The sequence below is a fragment of the Pipistrellus hanaki genome (genome assembly GCF_964339955.1).
Source record: "Pipistrellus hanaki genome assembly, chromosome: 15".
Lineage (NCBI taxonomy): Eukaryota > Metazoa > Chordata > Mammalia > Chiroptera > Vespertilionidae > Pipistrellus > Pipistrellus hanaki.
Window position 1 is genome coordinate 27,149,904 of NC_140517.1, and position 18,184 is coordinate 27,168,087.

Consider the following 18,184-nt stretch of genomic DNA (forward strand, 5'->3'; position numbering starts at 1 on the left):
GAACACAGGGAGCAGGGCCAGGAAGGGAGAGGCTGGGAGTGGGCAGTGATAACCCGGACTTCGGAATCCCTGAGTTATAAAATGCAGAGCCGGGGCGAGGGGTGGTGGCAGGCAGCTAAATCGAGGCCCAGCCCCTTGTTACTGCATGGCCTGCACCCAGGCGGCAGGGGAGTGCCACCATACCCCAAAGGCGGTAGCAACTGAGAGGTGGGGGGTGGGGGGGTACCCAACACACAGCAGCTTGAGAGAGTGGTCGTGGCAGCTAGGTTGGGGCGGTACCTGTGGCGTGGTCCAGCCAGGGCCGCCACCACCGTGTCCGTGGCGGGGAGGAGCCCCCTGGACTGTCGGGACCTGTGAAGGGGAGGGGGTGGCGAGCGTGAGCCAGCAGGGAGAGTGACGGAGAGTGAGGGTGTCCCCTCAGCAGACACACAGCACCCTCTCACGGTGCTCTGGCGGTGAAGGACAGCCCACAGTGCAGACGGACAGTCACCGGCAGGCTGTGCGGCCTGCAGGGACAGAGTGACCACATGGCACAGGACAGATGGGCTGGGAGCCCTGGGTGACGTCACGTGGCACAGGCGCGGACAGGCTCCAGCGGCACAGAGGCACCCGTGCTGGGGGCCCTGGGGGCTCTACCCACTCACCTGGCTCCTGGCCGGGCTCCAGGGTGTCCTGGGGGTGGCCGAGGCCCGCCGGGCCCTGCCTGTGCTTCTCCTGCTTGGCGCGGATACGTTCCATCCTGTGGACGGGAGACGGCTCTGAGCTCCGGGCCCGACAGGAAAACACCCCCTCCCATCCTGGTCCCCCGGACGGCACCTACTGTCTTTTCAGCTGGGCCAGGGACTTCTCCTCGGCCTTGCGGTGGAAGTCGATGCTTTTGAGGTTGGCAGCGTTGTACAGGGCGAAGCCCCTGTGGGGAGTCCGTGAAGCCGGAGTGAGCACCGGCCTTACAAGCTCCCTCCTCTGGGCTCAGCCCATCCGCCCAGCGCCCAGGTCCTCCCTGCTCCCTCCCTCCAACATGACACCCCATCTGTACTGCAGTGAGAGGGAGGGGACCCCGTGCCACCTCCGGTCTCATGGGGTAGAAAACATGCAGATGAAGAGGTGGCCCTGGGACCTACAGAGGCCAGGGAAGGGGAGACTTGCTGGCTCACTGGCCAGGCACGGGGGGCGGGCGGGGACAGGCTCTCTGGGCGGGGCACTAGTAGGACTGAAACACCAGCCCACAGAAAGCTAGGGCTGAGACCACATGACGTGGACATGGTGCAGTCAGGCCCCTGAGGAGGTGCTAATGGCCCGTGGTCCTCGGTTCGCTCTAGGAGCCGTGTCACATCCGGGCGCAGTGCCCTGCCCTCGTGGGCCCGGGGATCCGGGCGGGCCCACCTGGAGGCCTGCAGAGCGGTGGCCTGGAGCTCGGCCCTGACGTGCAGGAAGTAGTAGCTGAGGAAGACCCGGCGCTGCAGCAGCAGGAACAGGAAACAGACGCTGTCCCAGAGGATGCCAGCCTCCTCCACGGGCAGCAGGCAGTCTTGGTCCCTGCCCAGCATCTCCTTGGCTGTGAGACAGGGGCCAGCACAGGTCAGGCGTATGACCAGGGTCGGGAACGTGGGTGGGATCAGGGGTGTGGGGCAGAGGTTGGGGACCTGGGTCAGAGGCAGGGGTCAGGCACGTTTGCTGAGGATCAGGATGCAGATAAGACCATGGGGCAGGGTGTGGGAAACGGACAGGGGTCTGTCCCCGACACCCCCAGCCACCCGCCCTCTCCCACTCACGGTCGTAGTAGCCTTTGACCGTGCACACGAGGCTGAACAGCTGGATGACCCAGCAGAAGCTGCTCTGCATTTGCTCCACGAAGACACAGGACAGGAGCTGGGGGCGGGAGGAGGGTCAGCTAGCCTCCGGGGCTGTGTTGGCTGGGGCTGGGCCTGGGGCTGGGGCCGGCGGGCCGGCGGCCGGCTCACCGAGAGCATGTTCTTGGAGATGATGACGGTGACGTTGTACAGGATGAGGCAGTCCCACAGCACGAGGCGGGTGTGAGTCTCCTTCTGCAGCAGGGAGGTGCCGAAGAGCAGCAGGTAGAAGCAGGCCAGCAGGTAGCCCAGCCCGAAGACGCTGATGCGCGTGGCCCCTGTGATGAACACCACCACCAGCACCAGCCAGAAGAGGTAGCGGAAGACAGCGACTTTCAGCATGTCGAGGTAGGACCTGCAGACGGGGTGTCACTGTGGGTCGGTCACCCCCTCCCCCCACAGCCTCGGGCCAGAGGAACCCCAGGAGGCCCCTCTGCTGCAAGGCCGATGTCCGCCCGCCCCTCGTCTGGTCCCCGACACCACCGGCGGCACCTGCCCCAGGCTCCGTCCTAGCAGGAGCCAGGCGTGCCCGCCAGCCCTGCAGCCCCACCGCTGGGCTCTGCAGGCTGGCGACACCCCGGGACCCACCTACAGTGAATGAAGTTGGGCACGGGGTTGGGCTCCCCCCGCAGAGGCTCCAGGTGGTCGGTGTTGACGCCGGCCATGTGCTGCCACTCCTCGGTGCGCTCAGCCAGGAACACCTGCCACTGCTGGGAGGCGCAGAGCAGCAGGAGGAAGTCACCTGCGGGTACACAGGAGGCCGCTGCCGCACAACCCGGGAACCGCTGGCCTGCGGAGGCCTGGCACACGACGGGCACGGGGCACTGACCTCGTCCCCAGACCAGAGAGAGGCCTGGTGTGTGCATGTGGGGGCCGGGCAGACACATGTCTACGAGTGTGAACACTGGTGGGCAATGTCCATACATGGATGTGGATGTTGGGGATCACGCCTGTGTACATGCTGTGTATCTGTGCACCACACGCACATTAGGACATGAGTTAACGTGTCTGACTGCACACCCCCTGGGCATCAGTCTGTGCGCACCTGCATCCGTCTCTCGGCCCGCCTGTGCACACCTGCTTCCACCCCCACTTCCATACCTACAACTATCTCTGCTTCCACACCTGTGTGCACACCTGCATACACACCTGATGGCAGGGTGTGCACATGTGAGGAGGGCCCCAGTGCCATGGGCCTATCCTGCAGGACTAGGCGCACCCATGAAAGAACCCCCCTCACCTCCCCCCGCTCCCCCCACCCCCGTCCTGCGGGGGAACCACAGGATTGGGCCAGCTGGCAAGGCCTGGACAACACGCCCCTCAATAGCTGATTGGAGCGTCTGCGCCTGCCCGCTGCCCATGCAGAACCTCCTTGGCCCTCAGTGAGGCTGGCAGGCAGTGCATGTGGACAAGGGGCCCAGCCGGTGGCACTCACTGATGAGGTTGGTGGAGTTGGGGGCCCTGAAGAAGTCAGGCAGGTACAGCCACTTGATGAGCACCGAGTTCATGGGGATGGCCTGGCTCCAGCGCCAGGGGTAGTCTGTGGGTAGAGTGAGTGTGTCAAGGCTCCGGACAGCCTGTCCCTTCCCCATTTGCTGGCCCGCAGCCTCTAGGGGTCCAGTGTCCACGGTTCTTCACTCACATACACGTTCACAGTCAGCCTCAAAAACACAACCTCTCTCCTTTGGAGTCCGGAGAGCATCCAGGTCCAGAGCTCCCAGCACATGTTTAACGACACGTTTCCCAGGCCCCCATAGCAGCAACTGCGTGACAGCTAGAGGGTGGCATGTGGGCAGGGCGGTCTCCCTGAGGGCTGGCCCATGGGATGACTGGACCACAGGAGACGTCATTACACACCTATCAGAATGGCTAACACAAAAATAGTGACACCACCAAATGCTGGCGAGGAAGAGCTGGAGCCACGTGGTGCCGGTGGAGATGTACACTAGGACAGCCTCTGTGGGCTTTTATGCCAGAGAAACGAAAACTATGCCCACGCAAAACCTAGATGCCAACGCTCACAGCCCCAACCTGGGAACCACAGACGTCTCCCATGTGTGAAAGGCCAAACCAACCACGGTGCATCCAGAACACCACGCTGCCGGCAAGGAAAAAGCAGCACCGACCCACTCACCAACACAGGCCGGCGGGAGCACCCTGGGCACCCACGCGGCCACCCACGCCGGCTCCCTCCGGACCCCCGCCCACCCCCACCCACAGCCTGCACCCTGCTCACCGATGCACAGAGCGGGGGGGATACCCAGGCACAGCAGGTACTGGTACAGCAAGAAGAGCGTCAGGAAGAGGCAGTAGTTGGGCCAGAGACGGGCGATGGCCCTCCGGCGCCGGCGGGTGAGGATGGCCACCAGCCAGCAGCCGTGCAGGATGACCATGAAGTTCATGCGCTGCCCGATCACGTTCACGGCCATCAGGAAGCAGATCTGGGGGTGGCAGAAGGGGGAGAGGAGATGAGAATGGGAGGTGGAGGGATCTGGTGGAGGGTCCTTCTTGGACCTGCCTCCGGGCAGCCTCGGGCCTGCAGGCTGTCTCGGAGGGTCACAGGCGCTTGGGCGGCCTGGGAGCAGAACACCTGTGCCTCGAAGCAGGTGGGGCCTGTAGCCTAGGCTCACGGCAGCCCATGCCACCTCCTGGAGGGATGGAGAGGCTGGACGTGTCTCCTCTGTGCAGGGGGGAGACTGAGGCCAGGAGGCTCTGTGGCAAAGTTGAGACTCTAACCCAGTCTCCAGCCTGAGTCCTGGCCCCCCTGTCCTCACCCCACAGGCCAACCTTGCCCGGGAGGACACAGCAGCCTTGGTGGTCCACCGCCTGTGCCCCCGGGCATCCCCCGAGCCTGCACATGGCAGATGCTCAACCAAGATCCCTCCCCCGCGGGCAGCACAGACCTCTGGTGTCTGAGTCCCACCAGGTGCGGGGAGACTCACCTCCAGACCAAATTTGTAGAAAAAGAAGTTGACAAAGTACTTGGCACAGCTAAGCAGGTCCCGGTCCAGCTGCTGGCGGGTGCCGTCGATGCAGACGGCCTGGGCGGGCAGCGGGCCCAGCTGGTGCTGCCGGCGGTGGTGCTCCTGGCGCCGGTACACAATGGCCTCGAACACCAGCAGCAGCAGGATCTGCAGGTGGTTCTGGGGAGGGGGACGGTGGGGCTCCTCTAGTCTTGCCTCCAAGCCCCAAATGCCCCAGTCCCCTCAGTGCCACCCCACCCGCCGCCTTGGCCCTGCTCTCACCTGGATGTAGCCCAGGTTTGGGTAGCCCTTCCGCACCCCAAACCAGTTGGCCGGGTCGACGGGCCCCCGGTACAGCAAGGACTGGTTGATCTCCGCCTTCTGCAGGTTGGTGCTATTGGGGAGGGGCTGGGAGACAGGGGCGGTGTCAGCCCCTGCCGCCAGCTGGTAACTGGACGCTGACCCGCCCTGCCTTGAGTCCCTGTCCCAACAACAGCTCCAGAACTGGTCTGGGCAGGTCTGGGCCAGACCACAGCTGCCCCCAGCCAGGATACGGGATGCTGTCAGCCTCCAAACCACCTTAATGGAGAAGGGGACTAGGGTTGGCAAGGTTTCGGGCAGGGGTCGCGGGAGAAGTAAAGAGAAAGCTCTGGGAAGGGGCTACCCCGAGTGGCCGTCCCCTCCCCAGTCTGGCTGGGGCTCCCCTTCGCTTGAGGAGACACCTGGCCCCGGCACCACCTCCCTCCATGACCTGCATTTCAGCAGGAGTTGGCCGAGTGAGGATACTTCGCTAGCCCAGACACCCTGGCATGAGGGTGGGTCCTCCATAGACCTGGTGGAAGGACCCTCCTCTAGGCAGCCCCTGGCCCTGAGGATGGCCCCTGCAGCTGCCCCTCACACCCTGAGCTGAAGAAGCGGGAGGCTCGCGAGGCTCAGGGACACGGTGCCGTGGCCATACCACAGTGCAGTTGCTGGAGTACTTGTAGGGGCTGACGACCTTGAGCTGGTAGAGCATCTTGCACACGATGATGATGCAGGTCCACACGGTGGACAGACAGGAGGCCATGGGCCGGAAGCGGGGATAGGGCAGGGCGAAGGCCCAGAGCACCACCAGCAGGAGGTTCATCACTGACACCTGTGAGAGAGCCGGGGCGGGGGCTGAGCCAGGCGGGTGGGGCACGCCCTCCTGCGGGCCCGGGACCCAGCGAGGCCCATGAGGTGCCCTGCGTGGCCCGCTGCAGACAAGGCAGGTGCGCGTCCCCTCTCACCTCCTTCAGGGCCACCCAGACGGTGTACAGGGCCACCAGCTTGAAGATGTGCAGCTCCAGCAGGCGCCGCACGAACACCTGCACGCAGGTCAGGACGCTCGAGAAGCTGGCGGACAAGTCCAGCAGCCGCTCGGCCACCAGGCCCCACTTGTTGGCTGCGACTGTGGGGAGGGGGGCAGGCAGTGAGAAGGGAACAGCCTCTGGACCGGGGGCTGTTCTGTCCTGTGTAGGCAGACTCCCCCAGGGCTCATAGGGGACCCACCCGGTGACCCGGCTCCTTGGCACCCTACACTGTACTCCCTTCTGACTTACCTTCTGGGACCTGCGTGGCCTGGTGGGGGCCAGCAGTGCCCAACCCCTGGTCCCTGGAGGCTTCCTCCTCCTCTTCCTGCTGCAGCAGTGGGGTCCCGCTCACTGCGTCCTGCCTAGGACAGGGCCCGAGAGTGTCACTTCCTCCCAGTGCTCCTGCCCCCCTGGGGCTAGCAGAAGACCCTGCCTGTACCCCTCCTGCCTCCACTGCGTGACCTGTATTATTTGTGCTGCAACCCAGCTGACTTTCCCCGTGGAGACCCCAATGAGTCAGAGAAAGCATCCCTACCTAGATCCCTCAGATTTGAAGATGACGGCCAAGGCCAAGGCCTTCCCACTGCTCTGGGTCCCCCATCGGAATCCCACCAGCCACCTTCCCCTCCCAATGAGGCCCTTCTCTGAGCTGGTTCAAGGTGGAGACACTCTGCAAGCCCCTGTGCCCCACGGCCCACCCCCACCAGCCACGACCAGAGCCCGCCCTCCTCAGAGGCAGGGGCGGGTGCACCTGTGAGCCCAGCGGGGGCGGCAGGCGCCAGGCAGGGGGATGTGCTCCAGGTCGGTGAGCTGCATGAAGGGCCGGTGGAAGTAGTGCAGCTGCAGGATGCAGGCGAGCAGGAAGAAGCCAGGGATGAGGATGCTGGAGAAGAGCTCGGACACGCTGAACTGCTCCAGGCCCAGGTCCCCCAGCCTGCGGAGGGAGCACCGTCAGCACCGCCAGGCCCTGCAGCCCCGACGCAGCGCCTTGGGGCTGAGGAGATGCGGGGCCATGTCCGGACCTCGCCCGCCTGCCCACCCATTGCCGACTCACTGCTCGTCAGTGAAGCCTGTCAGGTTGCGCCAGTACATGGGGAAGTCCTGGAACTGGAAGGTGTAGACAGCGATGAGCACCAGCATGGTGTAGGCCACCACCAGCCACCAGAACACCTTGAGCAGCTTCCGCCACAGGCTGTAGTAGACCTGCAGGAAGAGGGGTGTGAGTGAGGTGCCCTGCAGGGAGGCTGGGCTGCTGGAGGGACCCACCTGCCCGCCCCAGGCACCTGGAAGAGGGTGAGGCAGAGCAGGAAGAGGAACATGTAGACGATCTTGTAGACGACGAGGCGGCCCGCGAAGCTGACCACGATGAACATGCCGGCGCACACGTAGATCCAGTACTTGGCATAGATGCCAGTGACCAGCTCGCCCAGGCTCCGGAGCAGCGTCTGAGTCCGCGTGGGCTCTGGGGGCCGAGCCAGGGGACCAGGGTGTGACTTCGGGGTCAGGCACGAGGGCCTGGCCCAGCTGCCCCGCCCACTCACCTGTGTCCGCCACAGTGACCTCCATCAGCACGGAGGGCATCTTCTCCCTCCTCAGCAGCTTTTCCTTGATAAATCGGCGCAGCAGGAGCCAGAAGGTCAGGGTATACAGCAACTGGGATGGGGAGGGGCAGTGTCACTGAGGGGTGGGCACCCTGGCACCCCTCCCAAAGCCAGGGCCCAGCCCAAAAAGATGTGGGCAGGGGAGACCTCAGCAGGGAGGCTGCCAGCCCGCCCCCTGTAGGAACAAGCTCATCCTGGTGCATACACACCTGCACACAAGTCCCTACACGAGTGAATACATATGCACACTAGGCTCATACACCTGTGCATGTTCACACACATGTATGTAGAAGTTCATGTTTGCATGCATACACATACTTGCACACGGGCTCAAACATCTCACACAGTGAGATACGACCCACTGAGGCCCAGGGGCAGCATGCAACACTAATAGAATCTATGCTGGGGAGACCGACAGTGCCCCCTAAAACACAAGGCCATCACTCATGCACTCCAGCCACTACTCTGGACTGGCCAACAGGGACCCCGTGGCGACCAACAAAGGCCTGCCCTCCTGAGCTCCCACTGCACTGGGAGCTGGCCCGTAAACCGAATGGCACCGTCACGGTCCTCATGCACATGCTCACGGGTGCCCTGGAGTGAGGGGCACTCACCATGGCACCGAGGTCCAGGCAGGGGTATTGAGTGTGCTCCAGCCCCAGCTGGCGCAGGCTGACAGGACCTAGGGTGGTGGGCAGCTCCGATTGCAGGTCCATGGCCCACACATAGCGCAGGCAGCACAGCGCCAGCCCGTAGAGCAGGATGAAGGGCGAGCAGAGCATGGCCATCTGGTGGCGGCTGCGCACAGTCCAGATGAGGCAGGCCCAGAGCAGCAGCACGAAGGTCAGCCAGCTGTGGTAGGTGATGCTCCACACCTGGGGGCAGGGGCTGGTGGGCAGGCCTGCACAGTCCACCTGGCCGGTCCCCACCTGCTCCCCCCGCACACCGAGGGGGCAGGGCCCATGAGGTGCTCAGATAGAAAGGCAAACATGCCTATCTGCCTGGATCATGGTGGCACAGGACACACGCCATCCCCACACCACACACGATCTCACACACACACACACACACACACACACACACGTGCACAAATACATTCATGCTCACAATTAATATACACATGTATTCACATACACACATGCTCACACATGTTCATACAGACACATGCTCATACACACATGCTCACATAAGCAGCTGTGAGCTAGCCAGGATGACTCTTGGCCAGCAGGACACAACTGCCTTCGTTTCTGGTGAGGAAGCATCAGGCTGTGAAGCATGGGCCACCACCCACCTCTCATACGTGTGAAGAACCCCCAGGAAGGGCCCACCAGGCTCCTTACCATCATGGCGATGAGGGCACACACGTAGCTCTGGTCCATGATGAGGTGGCCCAGGCCATGCAGTGGAGATGTCTCTCTTGGCTCAGCCAGCCTGGGGTACACTATAGGGTGGTGGAAGGGTTACCCGGGAAGCTCTGATACCAACAGGCCAGACCCCTCACCCACACTTGACTTTGCTCTGCAATGTGGCGGGGGTGCGGAGTAGCAGCCCAGTGGGAGGAGGCTCCTATCTGACACTGTCATGTGACTGGGTGTCGGGGCCCTCTCCGGGCTGCTGTTTCCAAGGCTCCGAAGAGAAAGGGACAAGATGGCCCCGAACCCCTTCCAGCTTGGTGGGCATGCAAGTCCTCAGGCACCAGCTTTGAGGCCAGTGATTCAGCTCCTGCTTTGTGCAGGGGCAAGTCACAAAATGGAACTCAAGGCTTAGGGCAAAAAGAACACCCAGAAAATTGCCCAGTTCTACCCATCTGCCCAGATAACAGACAGCCACCCTGGGCCTCTGGGCCAGTTCAGGGCAGAGCAGTCCAGTTCTCCAGGAACTGGGAGGAAGGTCCCCCTCACCGCCTCCCCCTCCACCGCCCCCCACCCCAGGGCAGCAGCATGGCTCCAGACAAACACAGCTGGAGAGGCCAACTTGCGAGACAACACAGTGGCCACCAGGGGGCAGCAGTGTGCACACAGAGGGCGATATCCCTAGGCTGCCACCATGTCTACTCACAGGGGCGCTGCGGGACCCGGCTGTGGCTACTCAGGTCGTGCACAATGCAGTTGTCAGCCTCAGCATCAGGCATCGTGTGCTGAAAAGGCAAGTCAAGACCTAGTGAGCCAAGCCCATGGGCAGGAGGGCTCACCCCCGTCACTCAGCCCAGCCTCCTTACCTGGGTAGCACCCTCCTCCTTGGTGGCTGCAGACCTGGCCTCGCCCTGGGGCCAGTGGTCCATCTCTGTCAGCTCCACTTCCCGCTCCTCAACAGCCCCAGCAGCCACCTTTTTCTGCGGAGACCAGAGCAGAGCTCAGTGCCCCACCCTGCTGGAGAGCCATGGCCTGACGGGGGGTGGGTGTCGAGGTGTGAGGCAGAGGACCGCTGGCCCTGGGCACCCACCTGGCCTGGGCGGTGGTGTGTGCGGACCTTCAGGAGGGAGATCACAGTGTAGTACAGGAGCAGCAGGATCCCGGGGCTCACGTACACGGGCCAGTCGTGGCTGGTGTTGAGGACCAGTGCGTTGGAACTGGAGCAGTTCGCGTGGGCCACAAAGTCCTTAAGACCGAAAACCCTGCGGAGAAAAGGCACGGCTCTCACATCTGGCCGGGAGGAGGGGCCAGCTGGGCGGGGCAGGGATGAGGGGACAGAGCAGAACCTGTTCAGATGAGCCCTCACCTGGCCCAGATGCCAGCAGGTGGGAGCACGTCCTGGGCGAAGGGCATCTGGTAGCAGTAGAGGCAGATGAGGTGGCCGGCGCCAAAGCAGCCCACCATGACGCAGAGTGTGCTGAAGCCCAGGGTGCTGATGGGAAAGTGGCAGGCCCACCAGGTGCAGATGCCCAAGAAGAACAGGAAGTAGACGCTGGAGAAGGCTGAGGGGTGGGCAATGCCTGCAGAACCGGACAGAGGCAGGCAGGGTCATGCCTGGCCAGGGCTGGGTGACCTCCGTCTCACTGGTCAGCAGGGAGCTCGGCAGGTGTGAAAACCCCTCCTGGTGTGACGTTCGGTGCTGGGATCCCCCCTCCCTGCCCTTTGGGTACCTGCCAGCGCGAGCAGCACTATGGCCAGAGTCCGCCCAGCAGCCACTAGCAACCAGTGAGCTGTGATCCGGAACCGGGCAGCCAGCCTCGACTTCCGCTTGCGGGCCAGCACAGGAGCTCCCCGCAGCCCCACCGGAGAGCTGGTGTCCACTTCCCGGTCATCGTCATCCTGCAAAGGTCACAGAGAGGGAGGGAGGTCAGGGGCCTGGCACTCAAGCCACCAGCACCAAGGGACTGCCACCCTGAGTGTGGACTTGTGCTGCCCTTCTTGCCCAAGGTCCACTCATCCCCTTCCCGCTGCCTCACCCGAGTTCACAGCCCTGCAGGCTTCCTGGAGGCAGCCAGCCCAACCCCAAAACACACTCCTGCCAAGCCCTGGCACACACAACCACTGACCGTGCGGGCTGACCGTGGACTATTCTAGAACCCCTCAAGGGCCTCTTCTTTGTCTCCCATCTAAGTAGCCACAGATGCTGCATGAATCCCAAAGCCCCTGGCCCTGCTCCGTTTGGCTCCTGAGAGGCCTGCACGGAGCCCATGCTCTTCCTGCCTCGTCCTGGCTCTCCCTGATGTCCAGGAAACAGCTGTTCCAGGAAGCCTCGAGCTCGGCCACAGGAAACAGGGTTTTCGGAAAGAGGAAAGCAGTACATGCACACACATGCACTTCACTGTTCAGTTACAGAGAACCCGCCACGGCTGCACTTGGTTCCAGAGACTGAACCAGCACTTTCCTGATAGGTAAAGGAGCAGAGGCTCAGAGGAGACCCCAAACTACGTAGCTGTTTGCATCCCGCCCCCTCTCCACTGCCCAGGGGGCCTCCAGAGGACGAAGGATGGACCCCAGGGGTGTGGCCAGGGGCAAGGGTCTCCTGGTGCCCCCAACAGCTCTTCCGGAAGCCAACTGCCCAGGACGGCACAGGCCTCCCCTGCCCATGGTGGGGACAGAGATCCAACAGGGCCTGCTTCCCGTGGCCCTAGCTCGAGGCTTCCTGAACCGGAGCTGTTTCCTGGACATCAGGGAGAGCCAGCACGCGGCAGGAAGAGAATGGGCTCTGCATCAGATGCCCAGGCCCTGCCCCAGGTCCTCATCTGTAAACTGCACGCCCTGCCTGTGCTCTTCCCAGCCACTGAGGCAGCGCTAGGCATCTGGGCTGAGGGCACAGGCTCTAGCACCAGGCGACCTGGTCACATCCCAGCTCCAGGGTCTCATACGTGCAGCCTTGGGCAAGTCACCCAACCTGAGTGTTTCCCTGTCCATCAAATGTGGGTGGGGCCGAAACCGGTTTGGCTCAGTGGTAGAGCGTCGGTCTGTGGACTGGAAGGTCCCGGGTTCGATTCCGGTCAAGGGCATGTACCTTGGTTGCGGGCACATTCCCGGTGGGGGGTGTGCAGGAAGCAGCTGGTCGATGTTTCTCTCATCGATGTTTCTAGCTCTCTATCTATCTCTCTTCCTCTCTGTAAAAAATCAATAAAATATTAAAAAAAAAAAAAAAAAGTCCCGATTTTTGGAAAGATTCTTTTAAATCTTTTGGACTTTTTTAAAACGCCGCGGGACAAATTGTTAAAAAAAAAAAAAAAAAAAATCGGAACTGTCCCGCCAAAAGCGGGACGTCTGGTCACCTTACTCTAGACCCCAGAATGCAGAAGCTGGGGGCCCCAGATAGCCGGGAGGGAAAGATGGCTGCTGGAAGGTGTGACAGCCAGGCCTGACCTCACCCGCCCACAGCCTGGCCCAGGCCCTGGGAAAGCTCTGAGAAGGTCCATGAAAAATGAGCATATCTGGGAGTGGAAAAACAGAGGCAGCAGCTGGGAGAAAGACGGGTGTTTGGGCTGCGTGTGCTGTCCAGCCTGGCCAGGCCTGGCTCCTGCCCCGACTCAGCTCCCACAGGCCATCCCGGGGAGCAGGGCAGAAAATCCACTCGTCTCCTCACCTCCCACCAAGCCCATCTCACCCCCTCAGAGCATGCATGCACACGGGTAGGACAATCAGGATACGTCCTAGCTCTGGGCTTTAAAACTGGCTTCGCTTTGGTCTGCCTACACCCAAAGCTCCTGGGTTGGCAGGATGGCACAGCCCTATGCCGATGAGGACACTTGGATGAAGGTGACATTTCCTGGTTGCCCATCAGACCAGAGCCCAGCCCCGATGGGCAGAATGGAGCTGACCCCTCCTGCCCATCCACAGGTTTCTGGAATAGTCCAGCCCCTTCCTAGAAAAGTTGTTCCAGGAAGCCCTGGATCCACTAATGAGGAAACCAGAGGCAGCCCTGGCCCATGCACGCACTGGTGCCCACGTGCTCCTGTGGGGAAGGTGAGGGCCAACTCAGTTGGGAGGGGGCCCCAAGAGCAGAAAGAAAGGAAGTCCCAGCCCTGGCACAACCCCCCACAAAGGCCTGGAAAAGCCACTCAGTCTCCAGGTCCCTCTAACACGTTGGGGCCGGCCTTTCCCATGGATGGGGCAGCAGCGGGTGGCACAATAGGCTGGGTGAGCTGCAGGCTGACTCACCCAAACCTGCTGGGCTCCCTCTATGGGCTCTTCTGTAGGTTGAGGCCCTCATGCCCATGAGCCTTGGCTACTGAACAAAGGGATGGTGGGAGGGGGTGGGAGAAGCCTGTGGCCCCAGGAGGTCCCTATGCCGGGACCCCTGCACAGTCACAGACCCCACCCAGCCCTCAGACCAGGCCCTACTGGATGGAGGGTCCAGGTAGGGACCCCAGCATCATACCCTGCCCAAGGCAAGACCCCCTAACCTAGGGCAAAGCCCTCCAAGGACAGCGTCTGGTTTAGGGCCTGCTGGCCTGAGCCTATGCAGCCCCCACCTTGCCCAGAGCCCACTGATGCTGCTATGGCTGTGGCTTCTCAAGCATCCATCCCTGTGTCCATCAGTCCATCTGTCTGTCAGTCCCTAGGTCTCCCTGATGGTTGGCGCAGACCTTCCTCCAGCACTGCTGCCTCCCTCCTGTGGACCAAAAATCTCCTCCAGGATGGTCTCTGAGGGCGCGGGCACTGTCTGGGTGCCCCGCAGGGGTCCTCCAAGAGGGGCCCCGCCAGGACCACGCCACATTGCTAGTGCCCCCTCCCACGAGGCACGCATCTTCTCTCCCCTCTGGTATCCCTTCTTTTCATAATTAGCACGTATTGGCTCTCACAAAGAAAATTCCACATTCGTTAGAAAATAAATAAAAAGATAAGTAATCCTCAACTGTCCGGATCCCAGCTCTAGAAGGCCCCTACCCGCCACCTGAGCATTCCGCCCGCCACGGCTCACCGGCTCCTGGGAGGGCTGGCTCCGCCGGGCTTCCCGGGTGAAGCGCCTACAGACGCCCAGGCACACGGCAGAGACCAGCAGGATGCCCAGGTCGGGGGCCACCAGCCGCACGGCATTGGGGATGTCCTCCGGGTCCAGCCTGTGGAGGGCAGGAGAGTCCACTGGTCAGCCCAGGAGGGCAGGCGCCAGCAGGGAGGGCCTGGAAACCCCCGATGGAGGCAGAGGGGGGGGTCTTACCTCGTGACCCCGACAAGTCGGGAGAGGTTCTCCCAGTGGCTGCCTGCGGAGAAAGGCACAGGGGAACCGGGTCAGGCGGGTGGGCTCTGAACACCCCCCTCCTGTCACCAGGAGGCCCTTGCAGCCCCAGAGGCACGGAATGCCTGGTCTCCAGGGCACCTGTGGCTGGTGTCAGGGATGCTCAAAACACTGTCTTTACGGATAGGGAAACTGAGGCCCAGCCAGGAGAGCCAGGTGGAGCAAAGGCCCTTCCGTTCTGCCTGGCAGGGCGCAGTGGCTGGGGGGCTGGGCCAGGCTCTCAGACCGTCAGCAGAGCCAGCTGCTCCTTGGGGGCTGAGATGGGGAGGCCTGGTGTCAGAACCACCAGGACCAGCATCCCCGCCAGGCACCTGACATTCTCTGGTTTCTAAAGCACAGGAGGGGCACAGTCATCACAGAGTGCAAGTTGGTGTGACGCCCTGCTGCCACGTGGGACCTGGAGGTGGGAGACCCCAGCCAGGCGGAGGATGGGGAGCCCAGGGCTCCCTCACCTGAATACTGGGTGCTGACGCCAATGGAGTTGGAGGGCAGGGGGCCAGCTGGTGATACCGCCCGTGGGTGAAGGGGCACAGGCAGTGAGTCTCTAAGCCCCAACAGGGGAAGAAGATGCTGACAGAGGGGAAGGACCTGAGCAGACCAGGGCTGTCCCAAGAGCCGGACTCCAGCCCAGCCCCACGGTTGGCCATTCCTGGGGCACTTTGCTTGAGCTATCTCAGCTGGACATAAATCAGACAGGCCCCCCGGATGGCCCTTATCAGGCAAAGCCTGGGGGAGGCAGGGCAGCCAACCTCCCAAGGAGACTTGAGGTTCCTGCAGGCCTCAATGGCTCTCTCTCCCCCTCCGCCCCAGCCACTAGCTCTGCCCCAGGCCTGCTGCCCCAGGCCCCCCTTCCCCACCCTCTCAGTTACTCACAGTTTGACCCCAGGAACTGGTCCAGGCCAGGCACAGTGTGTAGGCATATCTGGAAGGCCAAGTGGGCTGCCAGGAAGAGGAGGCTGAGGACCAACAGGGCTCGGAGGATGCGGCCAGTGTGACCTGTGGGCAGAGCGAGAGGGGTGAGGCCAGCCCGGAGCCAAGCCCCGTCAGCCAGCCCTGGACACACCCTGACCGTGCCATGGGGTCTCGGGGGGCCATCGGCAGCTGCTCTCATGCAGGGCTCTGTACCATCTGACTGACCACCCACGAGGGCCCCATGGTTGGGCACTATCACACACCCCAATTTAGAAACACAAATGAGGTGAAGTGACCTGCCCAGTCACAAAGCAGGGAACAGGATCACAGCTCAGCAGCCGCCTGCTGCTGGGGCTGTGGGACAGCTGGGGGCAGAAGCCAGCACAGAAAGGAGAGGCCCCCACACTTAGGCAGACACCTTCAGGTTTGTTCACGTGTCCAGCAAACGCGTGTGTCACTGCTTGGCCTTGGCCGCAGAGCGCTACTTCACACACACACACACACCCGTGTGGACACACACATGCACCAGCATTGATGGGTGGAGGGGGACGGGGCTAGGACCTGGTGCTTCAAGGGAAGTGGGGGCAGCCTCACTCTCCTGGCGCTGTCATGGAGCTAACGCTTCCAATGGTGTGTGGAATGAAGGCTGCCGGGGTGCCAGTGCCTGCTGGGCCAGGTGGGGCCGGGCGCCTCACAGGCCTTACTTCATCATCCCGGGCCCCCGCCTTGTGGGAAGGACCTGAGCAGACCAGACTGCCCCAAGAGCCGGACTCCAGCCCAGCCCCACGGTCAGCCACCACTGCGGCACTTTACTTGGGCCATCTCGGCGAGACATAAATCAGACAGGCAGGCACCCGGATGGACCTTGTGGGCGGGGGGGGGGGGGGGGAAGCCAAGGCAGAGCTGGGCCCAGGAGCACAGGTAGGAGCAGCCTCACCCCTCTCCCCTCCTCACACCTGCAGGTGGGCAGACACAGCCAGAGCTCAGGCCCCAGGCGGGAGGCCTTGGCTGCAGAAAGCGGGCTGGGCAACCCATTCTGTGCAGAGGTCAGCTCCACAGACCTCCGCTCGGTTCTCACTGTGGCACTCTGAGCTCTGAACCTGGGTTCAGGACACCAGTGGTGGGCAGCCCCTGGCCTTGTGGCAGAAGCCCAGGTCCTCACCCCTGCTGGCAGGCTGGTTTGCTAATGACAGTTTGTAGAGCTGCGGCCCCTCTTCCGGCTGCACGGGGGCATCGGAGTCACCGTTAAACCAGCTCTTCTCCTCCTGCCCGGAGGCTGGGAGCCGAGGGCCTGTGCCGCTTTTGTTCACTACCTTTCAGCACAACCTCTATTTGCTGAACAGACTCAGAACTGGCCCATCGGTCCTCCCCCAGGGCTGTCATGTGGGCACCCATGGTCAAGGACGAGTCCGTCATCATTCACCCGCTGTCTTGCCTGCTTTTACCAAGAAAGCTGGGCTCAGAGAGGCACCGGGCAAGATCTCAACAGCTTCTTTGCCTCACTCATTTCGAGGTCCCTCCCAGCCCTGACATCGGGACCTGACATTTGGATTACCGCCTCTGACCTGCAGCAGGCAGGGTGAGCAAGGAGAGCAGGGTGGAGCTGGTGGAAGAAACCGCCCACTGGCAGGAAGGAAAAATGGAAAATGAATGGGAGAGTCTGGCCCTGGGCCCTGGCTGGGCCCCTCTGCTCAGAGCCCCAGGCCAAGAGGAGGGAAAGGCCACGGGCCTCCCTGAAGGAGGACGGAGCGGCCGGTGGGGCGGTGTGCAGGGTTCCTCCGCACCAGGAACCCAGAGGAGCCCAGGGCAGAGGTGAGGGGCAGAGCTCCCCCTGCCACTCCTCAGCCTCCCTCTGCCTGGCTCACCTGCATGGCTCTTCTCCTGCATATCTGGGCAGTCCCAATGGGTGCTCAGGGCCACCCCGTCCCATTCCATGGACTCACCCTGCTCCCAAGCCATGAAGACTGAGGCTGACCTTGCGGTGCTACCAAGACTGACGGGCTCCTCGGCACGCCAAGGCCTGAAGGTCAGGGAGGGCAGTACAGGCCTGAGGCCCACCTGGCTCGTGCCTGACCATCTTCCTGGCCAGCACCCTGGACATCCGCCTGGCAGGCACAGCAGATCAGCACTTCCCACTGTCCTGCCCTCCCCTTCCCGGTCACTTCTCAGTTGGCTGCAGGGTCTGGACCTGCCTGGCCCCTGCCTAGCACTCAACACACTGCCTATCAAAGCCGGGCTGGCTCTTCCGCCTGCCCAAGCCCAACTGAGCTGGGAGCGGCCAGTCCCCTGGGCCTGGGAGTTTGCATGTGGATGGTGGGCAGCAGGGATGAGCCAACCCACAGGGCAGCTCAGGCTCTGGGTAAGCAGGGGGTCAGGCAGGCCAGGGATTCCTGCATCTGCTCAGAGGGAAGAGGGGTGCAGCGGGGCCCATCCCATTACAGATGTTGAAAACCGATCCCTGTAGATGCCGAGGTTCGGCCCTGAGTATCAGAGGAACGGCTGCCATTAGCGGGCGGAGGAGGAGGGGGCTGGGGAGTGGGGAGGAGGCTCATCTGCCACAGCTGCTGGGAGGTGCTGCCTGCCTCCCCCTGGGGACCTGGAGTCACACAAGGCTCGCACAGGCTGGAGCACCATGGAAGGAGAAGACAGGTGCCCCCACCTTTGTGCCTGGCAAGGGGGTGGTTGGGCACAAAAAATGCCCATCCTGAAGAGGCTTTGCGCTCAGGCAGGAAACCCCAGAGAAACAGGAAGAGGGGCTGGGACTGTGGCTCGGACCGGTGGGAGGGCTCCTCCCAGAGAGGGGTTTGTAAAGAGCATCCGTCTGACCTGGACAGGGAGCCCCGCACGATCGGCCAATGGTG

At 62.7% G+C, this 18,184-nt stretch overlaps 1 protein-coding gene across 1 annotated transcript in view; it reads right to left on the bottom strand.

Moving 5' to 3' along the window:
- Positions 1-18,184, bottom strand: part of PIEZO1 (piezo type mechanosensitive ion channel component 1 (Er blood group)) — a 65,796-nt gene that overhangs the window by 14,089 nt on the left and 33,523 nt on the right. Inside the window, exons 3-30 of the mRNA XM_084861373.1 lie at positions 15,285-15,407; positions 14,334-14,376; positions 14,097-14,235; positions 10,828-10,996; positions 10,464-10,677; positions 10,188-10,359; positions 9,964-10,077; positions 9,804-9,882; positions 9,086-9,186; positions 8,360-8,620; positions 7,686-7,797; positions 7,428-7,606; positions 7,199-7,347; positions 6,896-7,078; positions 6,394-6,506; positions 6,082-6,242; positions 5,772-5,948; positions 5,096-5,221; positions 4,793-4,993; positions 4,087-4,291; positions 3,286-3,390; positions 2,439-2,592; positions 1,962-2,205; positions 1,773-1,869; positions 1,384-1,555; positions 821-910; positions 645-739; positions 280-351 (exon numbers count right to left, since the gene is read on the bottom strand). Of these exons, the coding sequence (XP_084717499.1) occupies positions 280-351; positions 645-739; positions 821-910; positions 1,384-1,555; positions 1,773-1,869; positions 1,962-2,205; positions 2,439-2,592; positions 3,286-3,390; positions 4,087-4,291; positions 4,793-4,993; positions 5,096-5,221; positions 5,772-5,948; positions 6,082-6,242; positions 6,394-6,506; positions 6,896-7,078; positions 7,199-7,347; positions 7,428-7,606; positions 7,686-7,797; positions 8,360-8,620; positions 9,086-9,186; positions 9,804-9,882; positions 9,964-10,077; positions 10,188-10,359; positions 10,464-10,677; positions 10,828-10,996; positions 14,097-14,235; positions 14,334-14,376; positions 15,285-15,407 (4,050 nt within the window). The remainder of the gene's footprint in view (positions 1-279; positions 352-644; positions 740-820; positions 911-1,383; positions 1,556-1,772; positions 1,870-1,961; positions 2,206-2,438; positions 2,593-3,285; positions 3,391-4,086; positions 4,292-4,792; positions 4,994-5,095; positions 5,222-5,771; positions 5,949-6,081; positions 6,243-6,393; positions 6,507-6,895; positions 7,079-7,198; positions 7,348-7,427; positions 7,607-7,685; positions 7,798-8,359; positions 8,621-9,085; positions 9,187-9,803; positions 9,883-9,963; positions 10,078-10,187; positions 10,360-10,463; positions 10,678-10,827; positions 10,997-14,096; positions 14,236-14,333; positions 14,377-15,284; positions 15,408-18,184) is intronic.